Source organism: Zosterops lateralis, assembly GCF_965231275.1.
Source record: "Zosterops lateralis genome assembly, chromosome: 17".
NCBI lineage: Eukaryota > Metazoa > Chordata > Aves > Passeriformes > Zosteropidae > Zosterops > Zosterops lateralis.
This window is the reverse complement of record NC_139777.1, coordinates 4,267,377-4,291,202: the sequence shown is the minus strand read 5'-3', so window position 1 is coordinate 4,291,202 and position 23,826 is coordinate 4,267,377. Positions and strand designations below refer to the sequence as shown.

The following is a 23,826-nucleotide window of genomic DNA, read 5'->3' as shown; positions in this document are numbered from 1 at the left end:
TTCCTTAATTTGCCAAATTGGACAAAGACCTCCCCCAGTTCCTGGAAACATTTGCACCACTAACACTTTTCTGATGTAACTGTTGTTAATTTATTGTTAGGAGGTAGGAAAAAAAGGAGCAAAACCACTAAAAAAGGAAAACTCACCTCCCTAGCAGATCACTGTTATATCTAGATTTGTAAAAGTCCTCACCCCTGAAGGAAGTGGTACTACTGAACTATTAAACTGATCACTGGCTAGAGGATTTTAGGAATTATGCCAAGTTTTAGGATTTTTTTTAAAAATAGAGTTGTTTATAGTCTTGTGTATTGTGCTTCTGTCTATTCTTGTGCTAGGCAGTATTACTATTTGTAAATTTATTTATATTTATTGTTATGAAAAGAAATTATGTGAACCGAGCACTGTTCAATTTGTATAATGCTGCAGTAACCTGTTTTACAGCCACTAAATTATTCCTCATCAGAACCACAACCATCTTATCACAGTTTTTACACTACATTTCTTTAATAAGCACTTTTGATACTGTGAAACTCATGCTTTTTTAAAAATTCAGAGACCAAATATTGCTACTGTACCTTTCATAATAGTCTTTGCTAATTAACTAAAAAAATCCTGATTCTAATGTAGCTTTTTAAAATATTTTTTCAAACTCTGCTTTGTACTTGTTAACATACATTGCAAATAATGTGATGAAACATCTGAAATATGTTGGAACTTAGCATTTAGTCTAGTTATACCTCTCTGAGCAAAGAGTGATATTTATATCTTGGGTTTTGTCTGTTCCTGTGCATTCAGAGAATTTCCCGGTGCTGTATCCAGGTGCTCCCAGGCTTTTCTCTCCCACACCCATCCATGGATTAAAGCTGGAGGGTGCAGGATGCTGAAGTGGCCCCAAGGGCACTTTCTTGCTTGAAAATATGAAGATCAGGGGCTTGGAAACATCTGTGCCTGTATCCTCCCAGCGCATCCCTCCATGGCAACCTCTTCCAAAGGGCACCATGATGCTCCACGTGATAATTTATTGTCCAAGGACAAATGTGATGAATGATCCTTTGCTGTGACTGGTGTCACCTACGATGTCTTTGCTTTTTTTAAATAAATATTTCTTAGCACTACGCCTGGGGCATTCTGGATGTGCTGTGTGGTGCCTGCTCTGGTGTCACTGTGGTTCCTGCTCTGGTGTCACTGTGCCTGCTCTGGTGGCATGCTGGGCTTCCCCAGGCTTCATTCCCTTTACAGACCCTATGGCAAAGTTTCCTCCATGAGAATAAGAGTTTACAGGTATTTACTGCAAGAGTTTACAGGTATTTACTGTAAGAGTTTACAGGTATTTACTGTAAGAGTTCCTCCTCTGTGGTGTCACCCTGTTCCCAAAACCCTCAGAAATGCCTGGAAAAGCTCTGGAGTGGGGACAGGAGCTGGCAGGAAGGATGCTCAGAGCTGCCCCACCCCAAACAGGTCCTGTGCCACAGGGAAGGGGCTGCCCAGCCAGAGACACCAGGCCCTGCTCAGGACAATGACAGAAGACACAGAGCTCAGGGAGTTCCCTGGAGCTGAGCTCACTTTATTGCCTGTCAGCAGTGACACCTTCCAGCCAGGAAACGACTCACAAGACCCTTCCCATCCCCATCCCAGGACAGGGAGACCTCCCACAGACTCTGTGGGATCCCCCAACCCAGTCCAACACCTTCACCCCAAGGCAATACCAGCACTGCACTTGAGCCACGTGTCCCACCTTCCATCCATCCATCCCACTTCCTCCTTTTGAGCCCAAGGTAAATCTCTGTTGGGGAAATGACACAGCCAGAGGCACTGGAAAACTCTCAATTTCCCCTCCACGACCAAGATGATCAAAGGCTACCTGAGCAGCAGGGTACAGGTCCAGGGCACTGGAGCCAGAAAGGACACGAGATGGGTGAGAGGAACAGCCAGGTCAGCCAAACCCTGGTGGATCCTTGGACATTCCCATGGGAGCAGCTCCCAGCTTAGCTCACTTAGGTCTTTCCTGGACCATCAGCTACTCATGGCCACATCTACTCTTTGCCCCCCAGCGAGGGGGAGGACGACAGAAATTGCTCCTCATAGTTTATAAAGCATCACTTGGAGGCTGCTTCTCATTTCCTGTTCTTGGTGCTTGGTCTTGGTCAGCTTGAACCAGCCAGCCAGACACTGGCCCTGGCCAGAGCCTCCAGCTCTGTCCAGTCTCATGAGATATGTCTGACCTTGTTTGAAAGGCCAAGGCCAGGGCTGGCAACTAAAACAGGAAAATATTTTGGATTCTTTTTAAAACCAAGTTCTGCACCAGGTCCAGATTCCAGGCTTGGCTCGGGACAAGTTCATCTTCTGCCAAGCTGCCCCTCTGGCAGCACCTCCAGTGCCAGAGGGGACTCTGCATGGATGGCAAGATCATCTTCATAGCTTAAAATACTTAAAAGTGCTGTCCTTTATTTAGGCACATGAGCAAGAGTCCAAGTGCTCTGAGGAACCAGGTGGGCAGGTGAGGTCTGGTCGTGTCCTGGTGTTTCTCCTACCCCATGGTGACTGCCCAGCTCAGGAGGGGTCATCAGTGTCCACCCTGGAGAGGAGATGGGCAACCTGGGCCTTCTGTGGCCCAGTGATGTGCTGAGCCATCTGCACAATGCAGTCCATGGTCAGCTCGGGGTTGGCCTGGAGCAAGCTGCAAGGCACAGGGCAACTTCCTTAGAGGCCAAAGTGTGAACTGCCTGGTGTCCACCACCTGCTGTTCCCATCCCAGGGATCAGCATCCCCCTTCTCACCCCAGCTCCCACAGGGACTCACCTCCGGATGTGTTTGAGGATGTAGTCCCGCTTCAGGTACTTGATGTTCTCCCTGATGGCCGACTGGGTGCCGTCCTCCTCCTGCATGTGCTTCTCCAGCCACTCCACCACCACCTGGTTGTTGTCCCAGAGGTAGCCCTGCAGAAAACAGCACTGTGGGCAAGGGATCCTACTACCTGCACAGCCTGAGTCTCCCCTTCCTCCTGGAACCCAAGCTGTGGGATTTTTCTTCCCTGTCCCGCACCTATGTGCAAACCATTTAGAAAGCAAAAAGGTAAAACATGGTTCCTTTGCATGTCCTGCTTCCTGAGGCAGGCACAGCAACATGTGTGTCATTGAGCTCAAATGCTAAAAGCCCCACTTTTGCCCTGGGAAGCCCTGTCATGGCAGAAAAGGTTTATCTGGGGACCACTCTGCCATCACTGAGCACCAGTACCCAACTGGAGTCCCCTGACTTGAAGAGCCAGCCGCATCCCAGGGCTGCTTCACCACCCATCCTCACACATTCCCATCACACACTGAAACCCTCAGAGAGGCACCACTGAAACCTCTCAATGATGGCAGAGTGAGGCAAGATCCCTCGGGATGCCCTGGCTGTGGAGGAGCCTCAGGAAGCCGGGCCTGGGGGTACCTTCTCAGCTCCTTCTGTTTCCATGAACCAGCGCCGCAGCATGGACTGGATGTGGATGTGGCTGAGCTCGCTGTTGGCCTTCAGCACCTCCCCCTTCACCATCTCCTCCAGCAGCAGCCGCCGCAGCCGCCAGTAGAGGAAGGAGCGGGCGCTCTTCCACTCCAGGATGTCCTGGGGAAACCGGAGCACAGCCGGGTTTGCCGGCGGCTGCTCGCTCCCAGCTCCGGCGGGATGAAGGGCAGAGAGCAGTCCTGGGGCAGGGATGTCACAGGGAAGGGATTTTCCCCCCACCTTTGGTTGTCACCTCCCCTGTGCGCGGCTCACCGTGATGACTCCTTTCTCCTGCATGCGGCCCGGGGTGTCGTGCAGGTCCGCGAAGCGCACGGCCACCTGGTGGTACACGGGCAGCAGCAGCTCCTCCCGCGCCTTCAGCTGCTTGTCCAGCTGCTTGCGCTGTGCCTCCGACAGCTCGGGGACCGCTGGGGGACACAGCGGGCTGAGCAGCCCCCGGTGATGCCACCAGGGCGTCCCCTCTGTGCCCCCACATCAGCCACCATGCCCAGTGCCACGGCTCTTTTCCTTGGCACACTGACACCAGAGCCACACAAGCCATGGCCACAAAGAGGTCACAGCACAGGCAGTGCCTGCCACATGAGAGGGGAGGTGGCATTTGCAAGGACTTTGTGGGATCATGTTGTAGCAGGCTGGAGGGACATGGGGGCAAGGAACCAATTCAACATGGCCGTGGCCATCCTTCATCTCAAAGCACGGGAGAAGACCCCAGCCTCATTTAACCCATTGACAGAGTCCCCAGGAGATACAGGTGTTCTAAAGCACCACCACATCCTCTCAGCTCCACCAACAGAAAAGACATAAGAAGTTTTCCCAGAAGGACACTAAAGGACTCCTGGTGGTTGCCACCAGCTTAAGCCTCATGTTTAACTTACCACTACCAATGTTCACAACCCAAAACTCCCTTTCCTTACCCAGCTGTTCAACAAGCTTGGCATAAACTGTATCAATCCTTCTCATTGTCTTCACCAAATCCTTCTTTCTGAACTTGATCTCCACTGTTCCTCCAGGCTCCAAAATGCCTCCCCTGGAAGGGAAGTTTGGTAAAGCAAGGAATAAATCCTAGGACAAGATGTCCATGCAGCTGACACACAGACGTGCTTTGGGTGACACACACAGGTGTTCTGGGTGACACACACAGGTGTTCTGGGTGACACACACAGGTGTTCTGGGTGACACACACAGGTGTTCTGGGTGCTGACCTGCTCTCCTTGTCAGCGTAGAGCTCCACGTGCAGGGGGTTGATGGTGGAGTCGATGACCACCCAGGAGCCACCACGCAGCTCGGCATGGGGAGGGATGTACACCAGCACAGGCTGCTTGAAGTCCCGCAGGCTGTCCACGATGAAGGCGCCGAACTTCAGCATCTGGTCGTACATGTCTGAAAGCCAGAGAGACTCAGGGATTGGGTGCCCCAATTGCCACTGCCCCAACCACCTCCCAGCTGCCCAAAGCCACCTTCTCTATTGGAGAGACAAAGCACTCTGCAAAACCAGCCAGCAGGAAGCCACCAACCCCTGGAACATCTGCTCTGTGAGCCCCATGACCTTCCCCAGCCCAACCCCACATCACAGACTGGTGCACACCCTGGTAGGCTGGGCCATCCCAGGACCCTGTGGGGTGGCAGAGATGACAGAGGTTTGTCACACCATGGGAATATGGGCATCCCAAGCACAGGTACCTTTCATGCCGCTGGAAAAGCCTCTCCAATTGGCAAAGATCATTAGTGGGAGGTGTTCCCGGTTGAAGTCCCGAATGGCCTGTGCTGTTTTAAAAGCAGAGTCTGGGAACCAGACCTGTCCAGCCTGCTGGATTATCTGGAAAAGACAGTGAGCAGCTGAGATTGTGCCAGTTCTTCCTGGCATGCTGCATGAAACAGCTGGAAGAAATGAGACTGCCCCAGCACCTTTGATTTCACCTGAACTAAGGAAAATTGAGACAAGCCCGAGGATCACACTGAGTTATTCCTCCTCCCTTCCCTCCAGCCTCCTCTCAGATGCCACCTGGCCCCAGCTGTACCCCACTCACCTTTGCCTCTGAGTCCAGGTTGGCAGGGTCAGCAGGTATTGTCACCTCCACCGTGCGGGTCTCGACAGCAATGACGCCCACAGGGAGACCTCCCAGCCTATGGCAGGGCAGGGTGGGCTCAGCAAGGACAGCTCCCCCCTACCCCAGCCCCATCAGAGAGCTGTTCCCTCTCCACCATCCCAAAAGCAGTGCCACAGCCAGGGCTTGAAGGTGAGGGGCCGCAGGTGCAGGATCCCAGCTCCATCCCCTGCTCCAGGCAGTACCTCGCTCTGCCAACCACCACGGTCTGAGCCCATGGCTTCATGATCTCCATGAAGCTGCCCTGGTCGAAGAAGCCGCTCTGCCAGGTCCCTTTGAGAGCTGTGGAGCACAGGAGAACATGGAATAGTGCAAGGGCAGGCACTGAAGGGTTCCTGAGCACCAACCCACAATCAAGAGCATCTTCTGCACCTACAGGATGCATTTGAGAGCAGTGCTGCTGAGGCCTTGGGTTGTTCTCACTTACTTGGATGGGGTCTCCCTGCCAGCATCCACCTGGGGTCATAGGGGACTTTGGAAGGGACAAAATCAATTTCTCTTTCCACAGGGTCACTTATGGCAATGACAGGCACCGGGCTCTGGTTATCCTGTAAGGGAGACCTCAAGGGTGGGTCACCAGCCAGGTATGGGTGACATCCCCCACCTCCACACTGCAGCACCCTCCTACCTTAGGTATGTATGAGAGCCACTGCAGGATGGTGTAGACCCCCTCAAAGTCATCTGGGACAGTGACATGGGAAACACCATTGTTGTGCATGATCTGCACTCCTCCCAGCTGGTTGTTGGATGTGTAAACCTCCCGTCCCAGCACCTACACAGAGTTCCCAAGGTAAACACATGGGGCTCTGCTGACACACGAGCTGCTCCCTTGCTCTGTTTGTCAGCCCAAACCTCTGCACAGGCAGATTTCCTCTGGGCTGAGGCCAAATTTCCTCCTCTGTCCAGGCTGATGTTCCATGGGACAGGGAAGGAGCCCATAGAGGTTGAGGTGGGAAGGACAGTGCCATGGAGGACATGTAGCCAGAGCTTGGTACCTTGTTGAGAGCTGTGACACCCGTGAGGATGATGTGGGAGTTCTCCACCTGGATGACACGCTGGCCCAGCCTCACCAGGTAGGCACCAATCCCAATGGCACGACAGGTCACCTGGGCACACACAAAGGGACACCTGGGGTCACTGGGGCTGCAGCACTGACCATGAGCACCTGGAGATGATGCTGTGAAGAGTTCAAGCTCCTTGTTGCATCACTGTTACAGTGACTTTAAGAGCCAGTAGGAGAGAGGGAGAGGGGAGGAGCAGAGAGGGGAAGAGCTCCAGCTGTACCATGCTGATGGTCACTATTTCATCGTAGGCACGGGAGGATTCCCCAGCGATGGTACCAGCAGCTCTCAGGTTTTCCACCCCAAATCCATTGTCCTTCCCAATGATGTCCAGCAGGACATACCTGCAGGGAAAGTGGAGCTGTGGTGTGGGAAGCACTCACCTGCATGATGTGCCTGGCAGGATTCTGAGGTGGGAGCTGCATCCTGGTGGGGTGTAGGGAAGAGCCTGGCGTGGCTCTGTGTGTCTCAAGGGATATGGGACTCACCTGGACTCGCCGCCTTCCTCCACATGCTCACAGCGCACTGAGTTCATGGTGCTGATCCTTGTGTAGTCCTGGGGAGTCAGGTACAGGTACCTGAACCCCTGCAAGGAAAGAGGAGAAAGATGAGTTGTGGAGCCCACCCAACACATGCTCACTTGGGACATGGCCCTTTCCCAAACCTATCCCAAACCACACTGTGCAGCAGCTCAGGGACCAGAGCTGCACAGAACAGCTATGCCAGCACTGGCACCTTCACCTCCACCATCTGGGAGAAGCCAAAGGAACCCCTGCTATGGTGCTGGGTGCAGGTGCGGCCTCATCCCCTGCTCTGATCCCACAGTATGACATCCCAGCTTAGCTCTGCTCATCCCTCTCCCAGCTAAACCCTCTGTTTTCTCCTGTGCTGGGAGGTGCCCACACACCTTGTGGGGCTCAGCTGGGTCCACCCAGGCCACCTGGAACATGTGTTTGATCTCGTCGGCGAAGCCGATGCGGGCGCCGCTGTTGGCAGCGATGTAGATGCGGGGAATACCCTCAGCCCGCGCCAGCTCCGAGGCCCTCAGGAACACCAGGTCCTCCTCAGGCCCAAAGGAGCCGATCTTGTGAGTGATGTCGTTGCAGATGAGCACAATGTCCCGGCCTTTGGGGTACTCGGGGGTCTTCAGCTTCATTTTGAAAGCAACCATCCCCACCTGGCTCGAAACAGCGCAAAGTTACAGGGCAGAATCCTCCAGAGAATCACAGAGTCCCAGAATCATTTACAGAATCACAGAATTAACTGGGTTGGAAAAGATCTCCAAGATCATTTAGTCCAATGATTGACTGATCACCACCTTGCCAACTAGACCAGAGCACTGAGTGCCATGTCAAAGGGCTGAGCTGCAGGTGGCATTAACCAACAGACAAAATGGTTGAGGAGCATCTCCCAAGCTTTAAACACAGCCAGACTAAGCCACCAGCCATTACCACTTGTTTCCCCTGCCCAATTCCAAATTATTCCCTGCTACCTCATTCCCTCCAGGGAGTCTGTTCATCTGCACAAGGTGCCCCTGTGAGTCCAGGACCAGCTCAGTGTAGGTCAAGATGTCCTTGGGATACAGGTCTGAGGAGCCCCAGAGCTTGAAGAGAGCCTGTGGAGACACAGCACATGGCTAGGAATGGTTTGGCTTGAAAGAGACCTTAAAGACCACATAGTTTCAGGAATTCCAAGAGCTAAGAATTGGTTTAGAAATGTTTCATATAACCAAAAATGTTGGAGCTTCAGCTCTTTTTGTTTTCTCATCTGACAGCCCAAGGAAAGGGACCTTTTCCTCAGGTGGGAATATTTGGGGAGGGTGAGGATGAAGAGCAAACACAGTAATTTGGAGCCTCTTTCTGCTCAACCAGACACACCTGCCTGATCATCTCTGGGAAGTCGTACACATAGGTGGTGCCCAAGGACTGTGCCTGGAACCTCTTGGCCTGAAGCAGGTCCTTGGTGACATAGGGGGTGTTGATGAGCATCCCATGCTGTGGCCCCTGCTTGTCCCCATACGACTGGAACATGATCTGGAGAGGAGAGCAGAGCGTTGGTTGCCTTCCCTGGATGTCATGGTGATTCTTCTTCTGGAGCACTGCTGAGGCCTGCTTGATCAAGGTGATTTTCCACCCATTTTTCGCTATTGAGGGGACTGTCACACTGATGTGCTGCCAGTAACTAGTGACACCCTAACAGTGACCTTCACCTCCAGTATTCAAAACTGCCCAGCTCCACACCAGCACCACCCCAAGGAACCCAACTGGATGAAGCTCAATGGAGTCTGAACTAAGCACCACCCCAAGAAACCCAAGTGGATGCAGACAGATAAGATTAAACCAATCCAGCTGTGGGGATGCTGTTGGAAAGTCTGGGGGCTCTGGGCAGACCAGCACTGCAGGTGCACAAGGAGTTCTGCAGAAGCCCCCCCAAAGCTCTGCCAGAGCTGGCAGCACTCAGGCAGCCATGGTTGGGTTCCTGCAGTCACTGCAGGGGTTACTCACACTGCCAGTGCCAGGGTCCCTCACTTCCTTGTAGAGGCTGATGTCCAGGTAATATCCCGACTCGTTGGTGAGGAAGAGGCGGATGGGGATGGCGTCGGCAGTGGGTGTCAGGCGGATGTTGATCTTCACCTCGGCCTGCAGCACCCGCAGCTTCCAGAGGCGGCTCCCGTAGCGCATCACCATGGAGCGCACAGACTCCTCGATCTGCAGGGAAAGGTTGGTGACCTCAGGGACAACAGTGAGCACATGATGCCAAGGCTGGAGCAGCCCTGTTGTATGTCCTCCCCAAACAGCCATTTGGCATTTGTTTTGGGTGAGCCCCTTCTGTCTCTCCACGCCTCCTGGCTGGGCCTGGTGCTGATAGCCACCCTCTCCACTGGGGACAGGGAGGGATGGTGGGGGGTGGCTGCCCATCTGTGCAGTGGTAGATGACAGAGGAACTTTTCCAGGACAGAGGAAGCAGGACCCCAAAAAACACACCTTGGACGGGTCCATGATGACGGTGGGCACAAAGTTGAGGAAGATGTGGTTGCAGTCAGTGCGCACTATGGTGTTGTTGAAGGCCACCTCCAGCTCATCCATGGCCTCCAGGAGCCTCCGCTCACCCTCGTTCTGCAGGTACTCGAAGGAAGCCTCCTGTGATGGAGCAGCTGGCTCAGCAGGGACCGTGGGGCCACCCCTGCACCCTCACTGTGCCCCTGAGGGCCCCTGTGCCACCCTGCCTTGGTGATGAGGTCGGAGTGGCGCACGATGGCGCGGATGAAGAAGCGGTAGTCGGTGGCCTCGGTGCCCGCCTGCACCCTGGCAGCTCCCAGGTAGAGGTGCATCCTGTGGCTGGCACAGGGGATGGCCGTCAGCTCGAAGTTCCGCATGCGGCTCAGCTCCAGCTGGAAGGCGAGCGCCGGCTCCAGGTGCCGGTAGATCCGATCCTCCGCGAACTGCCAGGCACAGCCGTCAGCCAGGGCGGGGCCGGAGCCGCGCCGGCGCTGCCCCCACCAGATCTTACCTCGTCCCTGGCTCTGAACGTGAAAAACTTGGGGAATTCTCTCTGCAGCAAAAGGGAGAGAGAAGACAATGTGAATAGGCCTGGCTCGCAGAGGATTGTTCTGATTCTCCATTAAAAAGAAAAAAACTTGCAGGATTTGTTCTCCCCCAAAGGGAAAAGGACTGGGAGGAATTGATTGGATTGGATTTTAGGAAGAAATTGTTCTCTATGAGGGAGGTGAGCCCTTAGCACAGGGTGCTCAGAGAAGCTGTGGCTGCCCCATCCCTGGAAGTGTCCAAGGCCAGACTGGAAGGGGTTTATAGCAACCTGGGATAGTGGAGAGTTCCACCCCATGGCAGGCAGTGGAACAGGATGAACTTTAAGGTCCCTTCCCACCCAAACCACTCTGTGATGGCCTCTAAACGCAGCTTAAAGCTATGGAGCAGCTCTGCAGGAACCACATTACTGGAAACATGAGCAGGATAAAGGATGATATAGGAGATGAATCACTCAATGAATTGCTCATTAATTAATTCCCAGCTCCTGAAGCACAGTGGGTCCATCCATCACTCAGTGCAGTGTCTAAAGTATTTATAGATGTCAGAGGCTCAGTTGCACTCACCTGCTGGGCAATGAGGAACGTGATTCTCCGGAGACCACATTCAACCAGGATATTTTTCTACACAGAAACAGAAGATGCCACTGGTCACGAGAGCTTAAACATCTCCACTGAGGGAGCAAACAAAACCTAAACTGCAGCATTTTGGGGTGCACTGCATGGAGAGGAGGCAGTGCCTTGGGGTACAGTGTTCTGGCTTGCAGGGTTTACAAAAAGAGGGTCCCAGTGACAGACCTTGGACTGGGCAAAGGCTCTGAAGATGGGCACCAGCTTCTCATCTTCCATGTGGTCAGCTGTACAGAGCGCGACATTGAGGATGTGGATTGGCTCCTCACGGATGTTCTGGCAACAAAACCCCACTGTGAACCCTGGCCAGCAGCATCAGTGCTGTCCCCAGCACCACCTGGGGTATCAGCAGCAGCTTCATGCCCACCTTGGTGTCCTCCTCATCGTAGGTGGTGGCCTGTGCCTCACTGAGGAGCCCGCTGTCCAAACGTGAGTTAGCAAAGCACGAGATCACTTCATCAAAGTTCCTGCCCAAACAGAAGGGATGGGGTCACAAGCCAGCACGTTATGGTCACCCTCTGCCTGAAGTTACAGCACTAGGGACCCACTGTGACAGTGTGACAGGGACACAGCACAGCACAATGGCCTCACCTCTCCCACAGCAATCCTACAGCTCATGAAATGCAGCTGAGCTCTGCTGTGTTAATGTGCAGGAGTTTAACATGGACCATGTAAGCTTTCCCCATGGTTCACACATCCACAAAAGCCACTTCATGTCCCCACAAGGTAAGTGCTGTACTAAGAATACCCAGCCTGCAGCTATAGCAGGAACTGGAGCTGCCTCCAGCACTGCCCAGCTGCTCCCAGCTATGGCTCTTCCATCCCATTTTGCTCTCCAATGACTGCAGTGGCACCCAAAATGCACAAACACATGCCTGGCCAGGCAGGTCCCTGCATCCCCACCTTGTGAAGTCCTCAAATCTGCGGAAGGCCACCATGACTCCCATCCGCTGGCTCGTGGGGCAGAAGCCACTGTCCATGAAGAGCTCGGTGCTGTGCCGGGCCAGGTCAGGGTTGGAGATGCTGATAGGGACGGACACCCTGCCATGGGGAGCAAGTGTCAGTTCTGGAGGAGGCACTGTGTGGTACCACAGAGCTCCCACGCGGCACCCTGACCCAGAGAGGGCTCATCCTGCTCCACTGGCAACAGGACAGCACCTTGGCAGCTCCCACTTTGCACGGAGGGGATGATACAAACCCCACAGCTCTGTGAAAAGAACCATGTCCAGGGGAGCAGCACAGGTGTGTGGGAGGAACCCCTGTACCTGTTGGGGTGGGAGGAGGGCAGCATGAACTGGAATTCCACGAGGCAGGTGCCATCAGAGAGCTGCTGGTGCTGCAGGCTGTGCAGCTCGTAGGCGATGTACCCCCGCCGCACGTACACCTGTGAGGGGACACAGGAGGTATCACTGTCTCCCTGCCACCCCTGGGTCCCCCATGTCACTCTCAGACCCCCTCTGGGCCCCCCAGGTCTCACCTCCAGTGCTGCCATGCGCACCACCTCGTTGGTGTGGTAGAAGAACACGGGAAGCACATCAAAGATGGAGGTTTCTGACAGGATCAGTTTCTGCAGGAAGAAAGTAACATTTAGGGAAGGGATGAAGTGAGATCTCCATGCTCTATTTAGGGGGTCCATCAATGTGGAGCTGTGCAGGACTGGTCACTAGGGTGCCATGAAACATCCAGCATCCAACATCCATGGGGAAACCACTAGAGCCAGACATGGATCCCTACATCTGTTCCCTGCCAAACGGAGCATGGAGCAACAGATGGGGACTGACAGCCCCTCCTGCTCCACACAGGCACTACAGCAAGCCTTTGAGTGATTTTTAGCTGTTTTTAAGACTAAACCACTTGCAGCTAGACCCCCCTCCCCAAAGCCACCCAAATTTCCTCTGGAAAAGCACACAATTCCCAACCTTCAGGTTCTCAGGGCAGTACTCATGTCCGTACATGTCGATAGCAGAGATGAAGATGGACTCAACCTGGTTGTGCCGCAGCTCGTAGGAGGGCATGTGGGAGGCAATGAGCACCTGCCAGGGGAGAGAGGAGCTGGGAGCATGGGGAACAGGGGTGGGGACAGGAATGGGATGGCACTGCGTGGTGCTGGCTGACCTGCCGGGCTCTCAGTGCCACTTTGGAGTGCTCGGCCTTGCTGAGCTGTGTCAGCTCATGGAGGATGGTCGTCAGCTCGTCTGTCAGCGTGGGATCACGGCCACACAGCTGGTCCTGCAATGTCACAACCGCCATGGCTCACCTCAGGCTCCTCACTGTGTGGGGTGGCTTTATCCCAAACCCCAGTCCCACAGGGGATGGCTTCATCCTGCACCCCCAGCCTCATGCAGCCAAAGGGGACAAGACCAAAGGCACTAAAATGGGCTCTCTTTGACCCAAGCTAGTCACACAACACCACAGAGGGGAGATAATTTAAAAAAAGCAATAATGAGGCAGGAATGGACACTTCAAGTAACACAGAGCTGCCTTGGCTCTTCCCTGCCACCAGCCTTTGCTCCTGGAGTCTCAGGCATGGGCTGTACTCACAATTAACATGATCACCAGCTGGTTCTTCTTGGCCACCTGGGCATGGGAGAAGATGCTCTCCAGCACGGGGGTCATGTCAGGTTTGCATTGCTCCCTCAGGCTGATGACACACTTGTCGTAGTGAGCTGTGGGGCAGGATCTGGTGAGCCCTGCAGCTCCTCCAGAGAGCACTGCAGCTCCCCCAGAGAGCCCTGAGCCCTCACCATGCTGGAACTGTGTCTCCACTTGCAGGTAGCGCCTGAGCAGGTCCAGCACCACTGCCTTCATGTAGCCCCGGATGCCGCTGCGGTACCTGGGGAGCAAAGAGCCCATCTTGCTGTGAGGAGGTGGCTGTGGGGGGACAGGGGGGTCACACACAGCACAGGACTCACCTCTGCACCAGCTGCACCAGGCTCTGTGTGTTCATGAAGAAGACCTCTCGCTCAGCCTTCCTCTGCAGTGTGGCTGCGTGGGTGTCCAGCACATTGGCAATCTGTGAGGAGAGAGGACAGAGTCCAGGGTGGCTTAGGGGCACAAGGCTGCCAGCTCCCCATTTCCTTACTCCACGCAAAGCCTTTCCCTTGAGGTTTTTTTTCCCACCAAAGTGAAAAATGCAAAGTGACAAATGAATATAAAAAGCAACGCACACATAGAAGCAAATACACAGATAAAACCATACAGGCACAGAAAATGTAAACCTCCACATATTTCCCTCACTCATTTAATTTGTTATAAAATCCTGACAGCACAAATTCAGGCAGGAGCTCCCAACTGGCTGCAGTTAAGAGGGTGTGAGCCCCCTCTGGCACTCACCTGCTGGCTGGGGAAGCGGCAGAGCACGGAGGTGATGTTGCTGGCGTACTGTGCCATCACCTTCCTGATGGATTTCTCCACAGACAGTGGGATTCTTCCCGAAATACTCGTCATGATCTCCTGCAGCTCCAGCAGGGGCAGGGCAGGGTCCCGCAAGGTCTTCATCAGCTGTGACACCCACTCCTTGATCTGCAGGAGGATGAGCTGGAGCTGCTGGACTTGCCCTCATGGCAAGTGGGTGAAACACTTGGTGGGTGGCACCCACCTTGGTTTTGAAGTAGGGCTCGGGCAGGCAGTAGCCATTCATGACGTTGGTCAGGTTGTCCAGCACGTTGCGGAGAACCTGGTGCTGCCTCTCACCAGTGATGGGGAGGGTCTGCTGGGCTGGGAGCCCCTCTGTGAATGGCTGTGCCTGGAGAGGGCACAGGGAGGTGGGCTGAGCTCTCCTGGTTGACAGGCACAGAGTTCCTGAGAGCTGCAGCTGCCCCAGAGGAACCAGCACAACCCCTGCTTTGGGTTAGATACAGAGGAGGAGCCTGACATTCAGAATGGTGGATCTGCCAGTGTCTCATCATGAAAATAACATGGAAAAAGTGGAGATTTTAGTGCTGTAAATGCACGTCTTTAGTGCATGTGAGCCCCTGCTCAACAAGGAAGCAAAGCAATCCATATGAAGCAGCACTTGAGCCCAAAGACAGCCCAAAGACATGGAACGACCATCAGTGTGATACCCCATCAGGGCAGCTCCTCCATTTTGCCCCCTAGGGACCATTCCTAGGATGCCAACTGGGAGCTGGCAGGAGGAGATGGCAGCCCCCAAGAGACTCACGGGCTTCACTTTGGAGGGATCGTCGAGCTCGAGGCGGGCGATGACACAGCCGGCCTCCAGCAGCGCTCCCGGCCGCTTGTTGTAGTGCAGCCGCCCCGCCTCCTCCACCGCCAGCGTCATGATGATCTTCATCACCTGGGGAGGAGAGGACACGGTCACCGAGGCAGCAGCACCCGCGGGCTGCACGTCCCATGAGCATCGAGCATCGCAGCAGTGCTGGGGGCTTCCGCCTTTGCCGAACGTTGCTCCTGCAGCTCTTCCACAAAAGCTCACCTCGATCTCCGCATAAACCTTCCCCTCGTCCACGTGGCCGCCGTCCTCCACCGTGTACTGCAGCAGCTTCCCCGCGCAGGGCGAGCGCAGCACCGTCGGGTCCTTCTCCTTCTCGAAGGTGCACGTTTTGTTGCCGATGGTGATCCGGTACCTGCGGGAGAGGGAGAGGTGTCACCAGCCGGCTGCTGGCCATCGGGGAGAGGAGATGGGAGCCCTGGCAGGGGGTGCTACCTGTCGATCTCCTCTTTCATGTAGGTGGTGTAGCTGCAGCCGTCGTAGGAGAGCAGCAGCCCGCCGTCATTGAGGCGGTGCACGTCGATCTCGATGTGGGTGCGGTTCATGATGACCACGTAAGTGGTCAGCGACTGGCGGGCGACCTGCGGGCAGGGGACAGCCTCAGTGCAACCCCAAAACATTCTGAACAGCGAGGCTGGAGGGGCACCTCCCCACGCTCAGTACAACGATTGCTGCCACAGGATGGGGCTGTGCTGGGAAGGCAGGAGGCACAGCCTCATCCTGCACCGAGGAGCTGTCAACTCTGCCCAGAGCTGGTTTAATGCACAGCCCATAACTAGGCTAACTTTAACACACAGCCCAGAACTCAACTCACAGCCCAGAGCTAGTTTAACTCAGCCCAGAGCTGGTTTATCTCAACTCACAGCCCGGAGCTAGTTTAACTTACAGCCCAGAGCTGGTGCAACACATGGCTCACCTGCCGCTTTCATTGTGAGTAAGGAGTTTTGCATGAAGTCAAACTAATTTGGTTTAAAAGCAAGAAAATTAAGTCTCTTAATAAAGTCAGGGCAACAGGGTGTATGAAAATGTCTATCAGTTTAAAACAAGGTTATTAAGGTTATGAGGTTATTAATCTCATTTTTATTTTGCCCATTTTTAAAGGACAACCTTATGTTTATTTCACTTTTCTCCCTTGGGACAGGAGCATGGCCCTTGAGAAGTGCTGTGGCTGGTTTGGGGGGAGCACAGCCCTGCCCTCACCTGCAGAATGTACTTCACACCCTCATAGATGAGCTCCACATCAACGATGTTCAGCAGGGAGGCTGCTGGCAGCACCTGGCCCCTGAAACACAATGGAGGGATCAGGCCCCACAGCATTCCCAGCCTCTCCAAGCATGTGGGATGTCAGCAGTGCTCCCAGTCCTGGTGGGAGGGCACGATGGTGACCAGAGAGGACAAGTGTCAGCTTTAAGTGACCCACATGAGCACCATAAACAACCAGATCTGGAGGGAGGCCAAGCACTGGGAAAACAATCAGATAAGGTACATGGGAGAGCCCCAGAAGTCCTCCAAGGCTGGAGGAATAACCTTGATATTCAACAACAAAGCCACTTCCCCTTGAAAGCTGTTTTCCCCGGCATGGGAAGCCTTTCCTACTCTCCAGACAAAGTGATAGCTGAGGAGCCAGAGCTATGAGCCAGAGCAGATACCCCTGTGCCTGCCTGTCACAGTGCTACTGCCACTAAATTTGCAAAGCAAAAATGGAAGGAAGATGTCCCAGAAGAACAACACTCAGGTCTCCATTGTGGCTGCCCCAATCCTGGAATTGCTCGAGGCCAGGTTGGATGAGGCTTGGAGCAACCTGGCCTGGTGGAAGGTGCCCCTCTATATGACTGAACCCCCCCCTGGGCAGCCCCTCACTCCACACCTCTCCAGCGTGTGCAGGAAGTCAGTCATGCACGTCCTGAAAGCAGCATCCGCCACGTTCAGGGCACCACAGACAACCCCCAGTATGGTGTCTGGCTTCTCTGCCTGTGGGGGCAAAACCAACAGGGTTTGGGTCTTTACCCCAAGGAAGGGGAGAGGTGACCCCAGGGTATCACCCCCACCTGCACTTTCTCAGCAATCAGGTGGTCCAGCCAGCCTGTGTGTATCTCGTTGTTCTGGAAGCTCTCAGTCTCCAGCAGCTTGATCAGGTATTCCACCGTGGTCCGGAAATCCCCACGGATAGACAGCTCCTTCAGGGCCACCACCATGTTCCTTTTAGGGAGAAAAGCCCTTCATTAGTGACTGAGAAGGTGGCACTTGGCTCTCAGCAGAGGGCACTGCAAAGGTTCAGGACCTAAGGCAATGAGCTCCTGAGGTGATAAGCTCCTGAGCCCCCAGCACTTTCGCATTTTTTGGGTTGAAAGGGACCTTAAAAATTCTCTTGTTCCACCCCCTGCCATGGGCAGGGATACATTCCACTAGACCAGGTTGCTCCAAGCCACCTGGCCATGAAACAGCCCTGAATGAAACTACTGCTCAGTTCCTGAATAGACACTGCTGCTCAGGGCAATGTTCAGCAGATGACTTCAACACGTCCTTGAGGATCAGGTGGATGAACTGGGGCTATAGCAACACCACAGTCCAAAAAATTCTGGCTTTGACCAAACAGCCAGATGCTTAGCACAGCAGCACCATTCTGGTCCTGTCAGATAAAAACACTTTTCCCAGCTCACACACCAATTGTGACTCTTCCCAAGGCCACATGCCCTCCAACTCATCCCACCACACTCACGAGATGGCCTCCTCCCGGTTCTCTCCCCATGAGAAGCAGTGTCCAAACTGGGAATCAGCAAATTCGTGCAGCCCCCCGGCTGCTGCCACACTGAAATACCCCCAGACATTCTTGCTGCTGCGGAAGTTCAGCTCCTGTACTGTCCCCGAGCTGGGCTTGAAACCCTGAGCCAAAAACAGAGCAGAGATGGAGGAATCAGGATTGAGACTCGTGTAGCCAAGACAGGGAAGGGGAACCCCCATGGACTGCACCAATCCCATGAATATTGTCTGGCTGGGGAGGACCATGCCCAGTTCAACCCCACAGGTGGCCCCCAGCTCACCTCCTCGGGGTTCTCGCTGGTGATCCGGGCAGCAATGACGTGGCCCCTGAGCACGGGGGGGTTGGAGGGGCTGTCGAAGGAGATGAGGGAGTCCCCCCAGGGGCTCTCCCCGTACAGCACCCGGATGTCTTTTATCCTGTGCAAGGGGATGCCCATTGCAATCTGCAGGAGAGACAAAGGCCTGAACTGCCAGGGAGACACCGACAGAGAGTCTGAATGGAGAGTTCCCAGTGGGAAGGCAGAGTAGAAGGAAAGCTGCCACACTGCTTTCACCTGCACCCTCCACACTGGGATATGGGGCAGCTTCCCTCTGCCAGGCTCCATCCCAGTGTTCTTCCTTAATGCCCAAACAAACTGTCCTCTAACACCTCTGGAGTGACCTGTGTGAGCAGGTACCTGCAGCTGGGCAGCCGGGAGGTTCACATCCGCCACCATCTCCGTGCACGGGTGTTCCACCTGCAGCCGCGGGTTGAGCTCCAGGAAGTGGAAGCTCCCGTCCTCCCCGTACAGATACTCCACGGTGCCTGCACTGACGTAGCCAACCATCTGGGCCAGGCGGACAGCGCACTGCGGGAGAGGGAAATCCCCGGATCATGGAATCGTGGGGTGTCCTGGCTTGGAAGGGACCCGCAGGATCAGCATCCAGCTCCTGCTTGTGCAGAGGACACCCCCAAAACCCCACCATGTGCCTGAAAGTCCAAACGCTCCCTGGACTCTGGCAGGGTCAGGGCTGTGATCACTTCCCTGGGGAGGCTGTTCCTGTGCCAGACCACCTTGGACAGGGAGTCCTGCTCAGTTCAGGCGTCCCTCCCTTCTTAAAACTCACTAAAACCTCGTGCTGCCCCTAGATCAGGCCACTCACCTTCTCCATCAGCTCGGTGACAGCGGGAGCTGCGATGGTGGCCGGCGCCTCCTCGATGATCTTCTGGTGGCGGCGCTGGATGGAGCAGTCGCGGCTGAAGAGGGAGATGGCGTTGCCGTACTCATCTGCCAGGACCTGCACCTCCAGGTGCCGCGCGTGCTGCGCCAGCTGCATCAGGAAAATGGGGGATCCGGGCGCCTCCGCCTGCACCTGCAACGGGAGAGAGGGTCGTGGTCCAGCATCACCCCCCAAAATTCATCCCAGGGTGGAGGCAGAGTTGCGGCAGGAAGTGGGAGGTGTCCCGGGTGGGAGCAGGACCCTGCCGGGATGGGATGGGAACAGGGACGGGGGTTCCAGGCACCTCTCACCTGCCGGAAGCAGGCACTGAATTCCTCTGCTGCCTCCACTTTTCGGATGCCTTTGCCCCCGCCACCTTCTGCTGCCTTGATCATCAGGGGATAGCCGATCTTCATGGCCACCTGAGAGAGTCAAAGGCTGGGGTGACTGTAGTGTTTTGGAGCCCAGCCCACCACCCTGGTAGCCCACACAACTCCAGGCATCCCTGAGCAGGATTATCCTGAGTGACATTCATTCAGTGGGACAAACTGCTGCTGGCACAGCCTTGTGTCACTATGGTGTGTGCTGGGAGGCCAGAAGAGCCAGGGCAGGCAGGCTCTGAGGAGGAACCATGGTGGGCAAGAGATGAGCAGCTGCCTACAGGCTGAGCTTTACCTCCAGGCCTTCCTCCACGCCCTTCACACAGCCCTGTGCATATGTCTCCAGGGGGATGCTGATGGCCTGCTGATGCTGCTGGTCCTCCTCCTCAGACCACTGGGCCACCAGACCTGCAGATATGGCCAGAGCTATGGTCACCACCAGGATGGCACAGCTGGGTGTGCCCAGGGAGCTGTGGATTCCAGCATTTCCCTTGGTTCCATGCACCCCATCTCCAACATCCCCCATCCCGAATCAGCTGCTGCAATGGGGTCCCTCAGTATGTGTGGCCAGCTGGGCCAAGGACCCCGGTCCTGGTGCTTGTTTTGGGGGGAAGGAGAGGCAGGGAGGAGGGAAGGGGGGAGCAGGGAGGGTGTGGGGGCTGTGAGGAGGCACTCACCACTCCCACTCCACGGCAGCGTGGGGATCTCCAGGGTCTGAGCCACGATGGTGGAGGCAACTTTGTCCCCCAGTGCCCACATGGCATCACTGGGGGGACCTTTGGAGAGGGAGAGAAGGGCTGAGGGGGTGCCCAACCCACCAGCCCATCCCCACATCACTGAGCCAGCCTCATCAGCCTTCTGCAAGGACTGGGGATGCAGGAACCCCCCCAAACCCACTGCTCAGGACGAAGCTCAACCCTTCTCTAAGGGGAGCTCAGGCAGGAATCCCACAAGGTCCCACCCAGTGTTCCTCTGTGGACACTGCATCAGCCTGAACATTACAGGGAAAACCCAGCAAACAGTAGAATTCCTGGGAATGCCCCAGGAAACCAGCCTGAGGACTGTCACTCCATAGGCTGGGCATGCCAGAGGCACCAAAGGGCCATTCCCAGTGCAGTGTCCCTGGCAGTGACTGTGAGTGCACACACCAGCCCAACACCCAGCACAGAGAAGCAGTGAGATCTTACCTAGGAAAGCTATCCCGTTTTTCTGCAGCAGCTCTGGCAGCTTGTGGTTCTCTGAGGCATGTCCCCAGCCAGCCCACACCGCCTGGCACAAGGAGAAAGAGCAGTAGGAGTGTCACTCCTGTGCTGGCATCTCCCACCATGCCCAGATCCTCAACACACAGGGACATCACCCCCTCTTGGGGTGTCCTCTCCGCCCAGCAACAGCCCTTGGCAAAGAGGTGGGAGACAGAGAAATGGCCACTACCTGGACTGGGATCCGTTTGGAAATATCCACTATCAGCTCCACATTGGCATAGTTGTTGTTGTTGGTCCCTCCAGGGACAGGCACATAGTGATCTGCCATCTTGATGTACTCTGTAAGAGAACACGGGGAGTGGTGGGAGCCACATCCCTGAGTGCCACCCCTTCCCAAATCCTCCATCCCGGGGAGGCTGGAGCAGGGAAAAACTATTTACTCCTGGATTTGGCTGCGCAGGAGGAAAGTGTGTGACTCCAGGCTGCACGGAGCCCTCACATGCCAGGCAGGAAAAGGCTGGCCCAGCTCAGCCCCAAGTAGAGAACTTCCTTTTTGGGGTATTTGCAGGAATTACCTGCGTTGGCCTTGAGGTCCTCGGGGGTGACCATGACCACGAAGCGAATGGCGCGCTCGTTGCGGAACATCTCGTAGGCCCAGCGGCGGATGGAGCGCATGCACTTGACAGCAGCAATGCCGTTGTTGGCGATGAGCACCTGGGGGGACAGGGACAGGGGCTGGCAGGGTGAACCCTGTCCTTGCTGCCCCAAGGGATGGCAGCGCAGGGGCAAAAGGGGGGTGTGGAGCAAAGCAGGGGGATGTGTTAATCAGGAGCTGGTTGTACATCCCAGCAGAGCATGAGACTCCTCAAGAGTGTCTCTGATGTCTGACACTGATGGCACTGATGACATGGGGCTTTGGCCATCGTTTGTGCAAAGCTGCTGCATGGGGTTCCCTCTCCCAGCCCGTGAGAGCGAGTGAAGCCATGCAATGAACAGCTCTGGGCTGCCATTGCTCCAAGCCTGGCGGACACAGGACATTTGGGCAATGCTCAAAGATGTTCCTTTGAAAAGCAGCAACCCCCTACCCAGGCACAAGAAGGGACATGTGGGGACAGACCTTCTCGATGACACGGTTGCCCCCAAAGCGGGTGACAAACTCGGCTGGGGAGGCAACGGAAAAATCCCGCTGCAGGTCCATCTTCCTGTGGCTCCTCTTCGCCAGGTTTGGCCCCGACATGCTGGGCCTGTGGTGGGATGTGGTGACTGTCACTGAGCCCAGAGAACCCAGAGCCACTCCAGTGAGCCCTCTCCCCTCTCCAAACCCCCTGCAAAGCCTGTCCTGCAAAGGTGACCAACCACACCTACAACGTGACTCAGGCAGGATATAAGGAAATTCCTTATTTGTGGAAGGATGGAAGAGCAGCAGGGATACTGCTGGCAGCACCGCCTCAAACTCAGAGTGGCAAGAGCCACCGTCGGGGCTGTCAAGTGTCACAACACGTCCCAGCAGCCAAAGGTTTGTTATTTTTAGCCAGAGCAGAGCAGCTGGAGGAGGCAGGCAGCAGCATTTGGCTTTCAGTTTCTTCTAGATGTCAGCTGAGAGTGAGCTGCCCCACAACCAAACTAGAGATTTCGTGGGCACACCCCCTGCCCTGCCCCTTGCCACACTCGTGCAGGTGGCACAGCTGTTTCACAGCCAAGGACACTGGGTCTCTCCCTGCAAAGGGAGCCAGACTGGGGGGTATCACCTTGGGGTTCCGAGGAGCACCAGCACCCCAGTTTTACCAACAACAACGCACCCACCACAAGCACCCGCCCTCCCTGACCGGGACCGGCCGTGCTCCGGCCATCGGGGATTGCCGCCCGTACCTGATGCCGGCGCCGGGCTCCACACGGGCGCTCACTGTGGGGGGCTCGGGGACGGTACCCGCCACCCCGGCCAGGCTGCTGCGCCGCCGGCCCACCCTGAAGGCCGTGGCCATCAGCTCATCGTCGGAGGAATTGTCGTCGAAGGAGCCCAGCACGAACTTGGCGAGGGCCGGGCGGCGCAGCGCCGCGGGGTTGTACACGGCCAGCTGATCGTGCTCCGCGCTCGCCCGCCGGGCCCGCAGCGGCTTCTGCCGGCCCGGGGGGCTCGGCCCTGCCGGGGGCGGCCCCGCGGGGCTCTCCTCCGCCTCCTTCTTCTGCTCGCACCGATTGCTGGACATTTTGGCCCAAAGGAGCAGCACTATAGCGATCAGGAGCAGCGCAGCCGACAGCATTCACGGGCCCTGGAGGGGAGAGAGAGAGAGAATCGCAGTAATAATGATTGTACCGCCGAAATCACGGCCCCGTCTCCCCAGAGCTCCAGCAGCGCAGCCCCCGGGGCCGGCCGCCCTCAGCCGGAGCTGTTTTCACTGCCCGGAGCCGGGCGGGGTGACACGGCCTCGCCCGCCCGGCCCTCACGGCCCCCTCAGGATGGCGGCCCCAGCCCGGGGCATCGACCGGGACCGCCAAACCCCGGCGAGTGCGGCCGATTATCCCCGTCAGAGCTGGGCACGGGGGTGAGGGAAAAGCGGCAAGGACTCCTGAGCCCTTCACCTTCCCCTCAGCCCCTTCACTCTCCCCTCAGCCCCCTCATTCTCCCCTCAACCCCTCACTGTCCCCTCAGCCCCTCACTCTCCCCTCAGCCCCTCCACTTTCCCCTCAGCCCCTCCACTTTCCCCTCAGCCCCTCGCTTTCCCCTCAGCCTCCTCACTCTCCCCTCAGCCCCTCACCATGGCAGCCACCCCGTGCCCCCGCCGGTCCCCCCGGTCACTCCGGTGTCAGCGGTCACTCCGTGTGTCCATCTGTCCCCCCTCGCTGTCCGGGCCGGAGCCCAGGCGGTGCCAGGGCCGCCCCCGAGGGAAGCACGGTCCGTCACCCCCCCGAGGCTGTTCTCCAGTCGGGTTTCACACGTGACGGTCACGTCAAGCACAAATATTTCCCCGCTAACGTGTCTGGAAAAGTTGTGCGGGAGATGAGGGTGGAAGGAGGGAGGGGGACACCCGATCCTTGGGGGACAAAGGTGCCCTGGCCCTGTGCCTGGTCACGGGGACGAGGGACAAGGACACGGCTCCCTAGGGGGGACAGGGACTCCCCATTCCACCCCCTCCTCCCTCCCTGTGTTAAAGTACCAGTGCAAGATCATGTAAACAAAGTGGTTTTTTTTTATTTAAAAAAAAAAAACAACA

At 56.0% G+C, this 23,826-nt stretch overlaps 1 protein-coding gene across 3 annotated transcripts; it reads right to left on the bottom strand.

Annotated features, from left to right (window-relative positions):
- Nucleotides 1-1,367: 1,367 nt before the first annotated feature.
- On the bottom strand, nucleotides 1,368-23,546 carry ACACB (acetyl-CoA carboxylase beta). 3 transcript variants are annotated; one of them, XM_083873830.1, is made up of 53 exons: nucleotides 23,371-23,544; nucleotides 22,484-22,884; nucleotides 21,732-21,858; nucleotides 21,190-21,328; nucleotides 20,844-20,953; nucleotides 20,600-20,681; nucleotides 20,090-20,188; nucleotides 19,708-19,820; nucleotides 19,344-19,454; nucleotides 18,976-19,185; nucleotides 18,510-18,680; nucleotides 18,114-18,275; nucleotides 17,792-17,955; nucleotides 17,121-17,271; nucleotides 16,940-17,043; nucleotides 16,273-16,354; nucleotides 15,508-15,653; nucleotides 15,277-15,427; nucleotides 15,004-15,138; nucleotides 14,440-14,586; nucleotides 14,175-14,363; nucleotides 13,754-13,854; nucleotides 13,586-13,674; nucleotides 13,383-13,507; nucleotides 12,957-13,070; nucleotides 12,761-12,874; nucleotides 12,319-12,408; nucleotides 12,107-12,225; nucleotides 11,745-11,882; nucleotides 11,209-11,308; nucleotides 11,010-11,117; nucleotides 10,779-10,835; nucleotides 10,178-10,219; nucleotides 9,894-10,109; nucleotides 9,652-9,807; nucleotides 9,172-9,375; nucleotides 8,545-8,700; nucleotides 8,160-8,282; nucleotides 7,575-7,844; nucleotides 7,156-7,253; nucleotides 6,891-7,011; nucleotides 6,602-6,712; nucleotides 6,235-6,378; nucleotides 6,034-6,154; nucleotides 5,792-5,888; nucleotides 5,529-5,625; nucleotides 5,182-5,317; nucleotides 4,704-4,881; nucleotides 4,416-4,528; nucleotides 3,754-3,908; nucleotides 3,430-3,600; nucleotides 2,800-2,936; nucleotides 1,369-2,677 (listed from the first exon to the last, which is right to left on the bottom strand). In XM_083873830.1, the coding sequence occupies exons 2-53, from the start codon at nucleotides 22,873-22,875 to the stop codon at nucleotides 2,551-2,553; spliced, it is 7,113 nt and encodes a 2,370-aa protein (XP_083729956.1). In that variant the 5' UTR covers nucleotides 22,876-22,884; nucleotides 23,371-23,544; the 3' UTR covers nucleotides 1,369-2,550. The 3 variants fall into 3 exon arrangements, with proteins under 3 accessions (XP_083729955.1, XP_083729956.1, XP_083729957.1); XM_083873829.1 differs by having other exon boundaries at nucleotides 1,368-2,677; nucleotides 13,383-13,674; nucleotides 23,371-23,546; XM_083873831.1 differs by lacking the exons at nucleotides 1,369-2,677; nucleotides 2,800-2,936; nucleotides 23,371-23,544 and having other exon boundaries at nucleotides 3,519-3,600; nucleotides 3,721-3,908; nucleotides 22,484-22,637.
- Between the last annotated feature and the right edge of the window lie 280 nt (nucleotides 23,547-23,826).